This window comes from Dipodomys ordii, unplaced genomic scaffold (genome assembly GCF_000151885.1).
Source record: "Dipodomys ordii isolate 6190 unplaced genomic scaffold, Dord_2.0 Scaffold120, whole genome shotgun sequence".
NCBI classification, from domain to species: Eukaryota; Metazoa; Chordata; class Mammalia; order Rodentia; family Heteromyidae; genus Dipodomys; species Dipodomys ordii.
Window position 1 is genome coordinate 2,653,255 of NW_012267336.1, and position 8,821 is coordinate 2,662,075.

An 8,821-nucleotide genomic window follows, 5' to 3' on the forward strand; every position below is an offset into this window, starting at 1 on the left:
GTTTTCTGGTGGTTTATTGGAACTAAGAGTCTCACAGACTTTCCTGCCCAGGCTGTGTTTGAATCGTGATCTGCAGATCTCAGCCTCCTGAGTAGCTAGGTTGGATTACTGAGCTACTAGCACCCAGCTGGGAGATGTTTATGACATGAGAATTCCACTCTCATGAACAGCTTAAGGGAGTTCTCTGGGGAGTCGTCACAGGAGTGAGTTATTTCCTCTTGGAGTAATTTTGTTATAAAGGCAAGCTCTCCCTCACGTGCTCCCTCATCCTTTACTTTTCCACCAAGAGAAAATAATGCAGCAGGAGAGCCCTCATCAGACTCACCATGCCCCTGAACTTCCCAATCTCCAAAACTGTGAACTATAGTCGAATTTCTTTTTTTGGTCAGTCATGGGGCTAGAGCTCTGGGCCTGGGCGCTGTCCCTTAGCTCTTCAGCTCAAGGCTAGCACTCTACCACTTGAGCCATAGCGCCACTTCTGGCTTTTTTCTTTTTGTTTATGTGGTGCTGAGGAATCGAACCCAGGGCCTCAGGCATGCTAGGCAAGCGCTCTACCACTGCACCACCTTCCCAGCCCCCCATAATACTTCTTAACTGGCTAATAAACAGCTAGCTAGCTGTTTATTATGCTCCAGCATCTGAAACTCCCTTAACTCCCGCCTACAATGCAGCAACTAAACATCTACATAAGGGACCCTCAGGAGCCCAGTCCAATACAAAGCCACTATCTACTCTGACAGATCTTATTGATCATTCAATATTTTGAATATTATTCCCTCCCTGAGCATATGGAAGTGTGATACTGTCCAGGGATTTTGCCTGCCTACAGGGTCAGATCTAAACCTGAGGACGGTACTCTCAAGAGATGTCAGCTTAACGCTTGCCCCTCTCACCCACTTTAGCACCATGCTTGTGACCTTCTCTCACCTCTGTCACCATCATCTTCTGGTTCTTCCTGCAGGACCTGCTCCAACACAGACACATCCCCCCGGGACCCTGCTGCCAGCTCTCCATTAGATACTGTCTTGTTCAATGATGGTGGCTGTAGTGGTGGTGGCTGTGCCAACTTCTGCCGAAGGGCATTGATTTCCCGGCGTAGCATGCGGACACGACGGGTACGGGCCCCACTGGACCGCATGGCGCTCACCAGATCCAGTTTCTCCAGCAATTCCTTCAGCTGCATCTCTGGGGACAAATGTGCCCGGTTCTCTGGGATGAGGATGTTGTCCACTGTCAGGGAGAAGGGAGGACAGAGGAAACTGAAGGACCTGCCTGGCCCAGGACAAGAGAAAGAAACCAAGTCCTTTGGGTGTATGACTGTCTAGGCCAGTATGACTGCTGGCTTCCAGCAGTATCACAGGGTCTTGGCCTGTAACATTGGTGACTGGAAGGCAGTCTCAGGGACAAAGTCAGAATGTGGAAAACATCTGCAGGAAACAGTTCACAGTCAAGCAGTTCACGGAGTCATGATTACAGGCTCCATGGAGTAGGCACAAGACTCAGTGATTATTTTGCTGTTGCCATCGACAGGCAGAGGGCAGGGGCAGGCAGCGTGTGGGGCTCAGAAGCATCTATACTTTTCTGATCCTCCATCTGTACTCTTCTGAATGAAACATGCTCACACCAGCATTATACTCTGCCCCGTGCTTCGATGCCACACAAAGTGGATCCAAGAGAGGAAGACTCCTGGTGAGGATTTAGCTTTCCTAAAAGCTACTCTTTTCTTACCATTCAAGAGTGCTCAGTGCACAGTTGAACTTTAACCCTTGAAATTATTCCACACTCTAGTCTGTGCCTATCCCTGGCTTTGCTTATTAGTCTACTCTAAAACTCTAAGGCCTAGGGCTGGGAAGGTGGCTCAGTGGTAGAATGCTTGCCTTGCCTGCATGAGGCCCTGGGTTTGATTCCTCAGCACCACATAAGCAGAAAAAGCTGAAAGTGGCGCTGTGGCTCAAGTGGTAGAGCACTAGACTTGAGCTGAAGAGCTGAGGGACAGCGCCCAGGCCCAGAGTTCCGGCCCCATGACCAACAAAAATAAAAACAAAAAAAACACCAAGGCCCATCCTGACCTTTAGCTCTCTGGGCCCTGACCTTGTGACTCTTCCTGGTCCCTCTCCTCCCCATCCATCTGGGCTTCTCACCGTCTTCCCAGGAGAAGCGGTAAAAGTCTTCCAATTTGGGTGATTCGGGGAGATGAGTGCCCCTCTCGGGGTCATAGCCGATGTTCTCTGCCTGCCGCCGGGCATGCCGCAGGATGGCCCCTCCCAGGTCCCTCAGGCGGACAGCTGCTCGGTGGAAAATTGTGTCTTTAGCATTATACTTCATGCAGTTGGTAACTATAAGGTTAAAGTCCTCCTCAAACTCCTCCAAGGTGCGGTACAGGTGGGACTCCAGCTTCCGCCTCATAGTAGAAAAATCCATTGGCTTGGATATGAATTCCAGGTAATCTGGAACCTAAACATATAAAACCTGTACAATTACAACAACCATTTACTAGCCAAACAGGTGCACCCTTCACCGGCACTTTTGGCTTCCCCACTTTCTGGTTTAGCCATGCCAGGCTAACTCAGTGCCTCAGGGCCCTGGCCCAACCCTGACCTCCTGCTAACTACTCACCACAGGCAAGAGTACAGGTGTGAGTAGACACCACCCCCACCCTCGGTTCTGAACACATTGAGGCCCAGCCCCTTCTTGGTCTCCTCAATCTGTGTCTAATTCAGAACAGGTTTGCTGCTTGGGAAGTAGGGGAACTTGCCTCACTCAGGTTGACAGGTTCCGCAAAGATGTGTGCGGGATCCTTCTCCTGCAGCAGGTCCAGTGTTGTCCTGAGCAGAACATTGAATGGCATCAGCTCCAGCTCCATGGCAGCCTGCTGGATCTTGATCTATAGGAGAGACAGGAAGCAATTACAACAGCCCTGCAAAGGCCCTGGATCGTCTTCATAACTTGATTGTCATCAATTGCATACAAAGATTTTCACAGCTGACCAGGATAAGAAATGCTATCACCCAATCCTCAGCTTAGGCATAATAACACCAACAGTGTTATGATTTGAATGTCTCCCCAAAGTCCAGTGTTGGAGTCTTCATTCTCACTGTGGGAGTGCTAGGAAGTGGGATCTAATGGGAGGTATTTTTTTTTAATCTGTCATGGGGCTTGAACTAGGGGCCTTGGTGCTGTCCCTGAGCTCTTTTGCTCACAACTAGCACTCTACCACTTTGAGCTACAGCACACTTCCAGTTTTCTGGTGGTTTATTGGAACTAAGAGTCTCACAGACTTTCCTGCCCAGGCTGTGTTTGAATCGTGATCTGCAGATCTCAGCCTCCTGAGTAGCTAGGTTGGATTACTGAGCTACTAGCACCCAGCTGGGAGATGTTTATGACATGAGAATTCCACTCTCATGAACAGCTTAAGGGAGTTCTCTGGGGAGTCGTCACAGGAGTGAGTTATTTCCTCTTGGAGTAATTTTGTTATAAAGGCAAGCTCTCCCTCACGTGCTCCCTCATCCTTTACTTTTCCACCAAGAGAAAATAATGCAGCAGGAGAGCCCTCATCAGACTCACCATGCCCCTGAACTTCCCAATCTCCAAAACTGTGAACTATAGTCGAATTTCTTTTTTTGGTCAGTCATGGGGCTAGAGCTCTGGGCCTGGGCGCTGTCCCTCAGCTCTTCAGCTCAAGGCGAGCGCTCTACCACTTGAGCCACAGCACTACTTCCGGCTTTTTTCTTTTTGCTTATGTGGTGCTGAGGAATCGAACCCAGGGCCTTGAGCATGCAAGGCAAGCGCTCTACCACTGAGCCACCTTCCCAGCCCCTCACTTGCCCTTTTATATGTCAAGAGCAGTCAAGAGCAGCCCAGGAACAGAAATGGAATCTCAAGGCCTTTGGTCTACTAGAGAAAGGCTAGAGCTGAACAGTGATGTAAGGTTTAGAGAAAGAGAGAAAGGAACAATCTTAACGCAGGCCTCTGAAGCATGCGAGTAAAACTGCTGTTCCTGGACCTGAGAGAATAGTTTTGGCTTATCAACCATTCAATTAATAGTACTAGTTAAGCAGGGTACCAGTGGCTCACGCTTGTAATCCTAGCTACTCAGGAGACTGAGATCTGAGGATCGCAGTTCAAAGCCAGCCTGGGCAAGGAAAGTCCGTGAGACTCATCTCCAATTAACCACCAGAAAACCGGAAGTGGTGCTCTGGCTCAAATGATAAAGCGTTCACTTTGAGCTGAAGAACTCAGGGACAGCACCCATGACTGACAAAAAAAAAGTATTAGTTCTCTGCCATGTATGTTAACGCTATAATAGATATTGCAGCAAGACAAGGATTATCAACATAATGACAACAATGAACACTTCTATGGCCTTAATATATGCCAGGCACTGTAATAAGCTGTTTTTATATCCTTATGATGCAGCTCTATTATCAACCCCATATTACAGATGAAGAAATAGAACTGAGAGATGAAGCAATTTGTTTAATGTTACACAGGATTTAAACCCAGTCTGGTGCCACAGCTCAAGTTCCTAAATCACTATACTATATCACCTATCTCAACATCTTCCATGTTTTAGGACTCAGAATCTCTTTGAACTGAGGCCCAAATTTTTATACAATTGAAGAGTACAAATGTTTAAGGGCCAAGCAAGAATCTCAGGCCAGAGGTTCTCCAACCAAAATGCCATTAGGATGGCTTAAGAAGCTTCTCAAGGGCTGGGAAGGTGGCCCAGTGGTAGAGTGCTTGCCTTGCATTCATGAGGCCCTGGGTTCGATTCCTCAGCATCACATAAGCAGAAAAAGCCAGAAGTGGAGCTATGGCCCAAGTGGTAGAGTGCTAGCCTTGAGCTAAAGAGCTGAGGGCCAGCGCCCAGGCCCAGAGGTCAAGCCCCATCACCGACCAAAAAAAAAACAAAAAACAAAAAGAAGCTTCTCAAAATACTTGTCAGGTCAGCCTCCCTCCAAAAATCCCTCAGAAACTCTAGGTATGGACTGAAGTATATAGGTTAAGCTTATGTTTGGGGCCACAGCAAGCAGAACCCCAAAACACAGAAGCTATCAATGGATGCAGATCTTAGAACCCGTGGAGCTGGAGAGGAAAGGGAGAAAAGACTGGCCAGGCAGTGGCTCCTGTGTCTCTCAATACCACACTAAGAATAAGAGGAAGGAAGGGACCTTGAACAAGAGCCCAGAGCCAGGGCCTCTTCCTTACCTGCTCCCGTTTGAGCTTTTCTCTTTTCCGAATCAGCTCAATCAGCAGCCGTGCCCGCTCCAGATCATGCCGAAGCTTCTGCCAGTATTTCAGCTCTTCCTTCACTGCACTAGTCTTCTCATCCTGCTCTCGCTGCAAGAAGTAAGAGGAGGGGCTGGGAAAAGGTGGCTCAGTGGTAAAGTGCCTGCCTTGCATGCATGAGGCCCTGGGTTTGATTCTTCAGCACCACATAAGCAGAAAAAAAAAAGCCGGAAGTGGCACTGTGGCTCAAGTGGTATAGTGCTAGCCTTGAGCTGAAGAGCTGAGGGACAGCGCTCAGGCCCAGAGTTCAGGCCCCACAACTGGACCCCCCCAGAAAAAAAGAAGTAAGAGGAGGAAGAGCTGGGGCCTCCTTCCTTCCCAAGGCCTCTCCCTGTTCAACCTCACAGAGCTTCAGCAGACAGCAATCTTGTTCCTTCCCTGACCCTGAGCCAGAGTGCCTTTCCAGCCCATCTCCCCCACCTTCTAACACTGTTTCTTCACTGAAGCACAAGAACCACTGCTGGAGAAGGATCTGAGACTCTTTCTTCATTCCCTAGGGATTCCCAGGATGACTTATAGCCCGCAGGGGCCATAGAAAGAATTTCAGAGGAAAATTAATAGACACCTCAAGGGTGGAAAAAAAATCTCACTCTAGAGCTTTGACTTGGCTAGAAAACAAAGTCAAGGTTTTACTATTAGCTTGTACTAAGAGATTTGAAAATACTTGTTAAAATAACAAATAATTTGAATCTGTCCTAGAGAAGGTCACAGTTGGGCTAGGAATGTGGCTTAGTGGTAGAGTGCTTGCCTAGCATGCATGAAGCCCTGGGTTCAATTCCTCAGTACCACATAAACAGAAAAAAACAGAAGTGGTGCTGTGTCTCAAATCAAGTGATGAGTACTAGCCTTAAGCAAAAGAAGCTCAGAGACAGTGCCCAGGCCCTGAGTTCAAGCCCCAGAAATGGAAAAAAAAGAAAAGAAAAGAAAAAAGAGAATATCAATGCAGAGAGGATACAATATAGAGAGGATGGGAGTAGGGTTAAGTTGGAAAAAGCAATCTCATAAGAGCTTCACACACAATGGTAAAGATGGATGGGCAAGCAGCAAGGCCTTTTCTAGAACCACTAGTGATTCTTTGCTTACTGAGCAAAATGCATAGGCAACAGCAGAGAAGCTGGGGAACCTCACAAGGCATGAAGATCCAGGTCCCGGATGAAGCCTCGAATGCCAAGCTAAAAAGCCTTATCATGGACTTTGTGGAAAGAAAATACATTCTGGAAAAGGAAGTGAGAGAATAGAAACTGGCATGTGAGTTAGATACTACCACTTGTAGAGCAACAAATGAAGCAGAGACTGGAAACTACCTAGAATGCTGTCATTAAGGTTAAGGTAGCATGGATAGGAAGAATACAGAATGGCAATAAAGGGCCATGTACTGATAAATCCCTCCAAACAACTCATGGGACATGAACTATGACCTTTATGGCCAAAACTAACTCCAAGGAACTCCTGGTAAGGAAAGAGAAGAGTTCCATGACAAAAATGGGAAATAAGCTAATTAAGAGGAAGACAATTCAGTTTCCAATATCTGAGTTACAGGTAACAACATCCACATGGAAGCATCCCAAAGCATACAAGAGCACAGAAAAAATGAATGAGAAGCAGGCACCAGTGACTCATATAATCCTATTCAGAAGACTGAGATCTGGAGGATTACATTGAAGCCACCAGGGCAGAAAAGCCCTTAAGACTCCATCTCCAAAATAACAGCAAAAAAAGCAGAGCTAGAGGAGTGACTTGAGTGGTAGCAGGTCAGCCAAGCAAGTAAACCAAGTAAGTATGAGGCCCTGAGTTCAAATCTGAGTACTGCCCAACAGAGGGATGAGAACAAGACAAAAATCTGAAACTACTCAGTTATTGTCAATGATGACAGTGAACATATTCTCCAAATAAACAGATAACAGATGCGCAAGGACTCTAGACATTAAGGGGCAAGAAGTGGGATCAGCATAGGGTACAGGAAAATGGAAGAGGTGGGAAATTGTTTCATAGAAAGAAAACTTAAATGTGCAGCAACTCCAAGTGACAATGACAAGCAGCCACTACAACTGGACAGATTGTGCACAAGGAAGATTGTAAATTTGTATATTTACTCTAATAGATTTTCTGGCAGATAGCATTTTCTGGCACCTTTTCCTAATTCACACCATGTGAATTGGCTATATTCAAACCCATTTTCTCTTCTGCCACGTTTGGAAGGTTTCCCCCATATATACATGGGAAGTTGGGCTAGCTCCTTCACTCTCCCATGCCCTAGGTCAGAATTTGCTCCCATTGTCAGGTTTAGTCTCTGTAGTGTTGGAGATTATTCCTGAGACAGACTGCCCACACAGGTGATCCCTTATATAGGCAAAGGCTGTACAGAGGGCTTGGGAAGGGAAGCCAGCACCACCTCTACCATGTTTCCTCTTCTTCATTCTCTACCTTCCCCAGGTCTCTAGTCACTGCTGCACTTACCTGTTCAGCGTTTCTTTGGGACTGTAAGTGGGAGTGAAGGCGCCTGATGAGGGGAACACCATTCCGTGCCTGCCGTTTCAACAGCCAGTAGTTGTGAAGCCGTTGCATGAATTGGTTTTTCCTCTGAAAGGAGAGACCACTACAGATCTTGTTCAACCTTGAGTGGAGGCACAGGGGAAGTGAAAGACAAGGTCAGTAGGTATCCCATATCGTAGCTTTTGCATTCTATCCAGACCCTGGTTTATTTCTTATTTTTATAGAATAGAGCGGCCAATTGCCTCACCTCAGAAAAGGCCTGGAAAAAAATAGCAAAGTTAGGCAGCTAAGACTTAGGAAGAAGTATTATCTCACTTGTGTTTCTACTTCCTATCTTGTAGCTCTGATCCTCAGACAAAACACACCCCCCCCCCAAAAAAAAATGCCTCTCTCTTAGAACTCTTATCTTCTGTAGTCCTGGGCTCCTTTAAGGCCTTGTACTTGCCAGGCAGATGCTCTAGCACTTGAGCGACATCCCCAGCCCTAGTCTTGTACTGAAGAGGCAGGCCTATGCACCAGCACCCTCACCCTCTTTTGATAGAAATGGCAAAAGGGGACAGAATTTGGGGAAGCTATGGGCAATGTGGCCACTATTTCCTGCCTCCTGTGACTGAGGATCCCACCAGACCAGAGGGTAGGCCATACCCAAGCTAAAAGGAAAACCAGTAGACGTGCATAAAGATACAGCTTTCTGAGCCCAAATGCAATTCAATAACCATTGTTTGCCTGTTCACTGGTTTGCTTCGATGTAAGGTCTTCACTATGTTGTCCAGGATAACCTGGAATTCTTCCTGATTGTACTATCATGCCTGGATAAACAACACTTGGTTTGTCATTAAAAATAAAAAAAAAAAAAACAGGCTAGGAATGTGACTTAGTGGGTTCAATTCCTCAGTACCACATAAACAGAAAAAGCCAGAAGCGGCACTGTGGCTCAAGTGGTAGAGTGTTAGCAAAAGAAGCTCAGGAAATATCTAGTATATGTACGAGTCAAGCGGAAAAGGTCAGATAATGTGATGTCAGGAAAATGAACCCTTAG

General features: G+C 46.8%; 1 protein-coding gene across 1 annotated transcript in view; it reads right to left on the reverse strand.

Annotated features, from left to right (window-relative positions):
- The window catches only part of Brpf3 (bromodomain and PHD finger containing, 3), a 33,758-nt gene that overhangs the window by 19,951 nt on the left and 4,986 nt on the right, over positions 1-8,821 (reverse strand). Inside the window, exons 2-6 of the mRNA XM_013029585.1 lie at positions 7,747-7,903; positions 5,209-5,340; positions 2,756-2,884; positions 2,142-2,454; positions 928-1,230 (exon numbers count right to left, since the gene is read on the reverse strand). Of these exons, the coding sequence (XP_012885039.1) occupies positions 928-1,230; positions 2,142-2,454; positions 2,756-2,884; positions 5,209-5,340; positions 7,747-7,903 (1,034 nt within the window). The remainder of the gene's footprint in view (positions 1-927; positions 1,231-2,141; positions 2,455-2,755; positions 2,885-5,208; positions 5,341-7,746; positions 7,904-8,821) is intronic.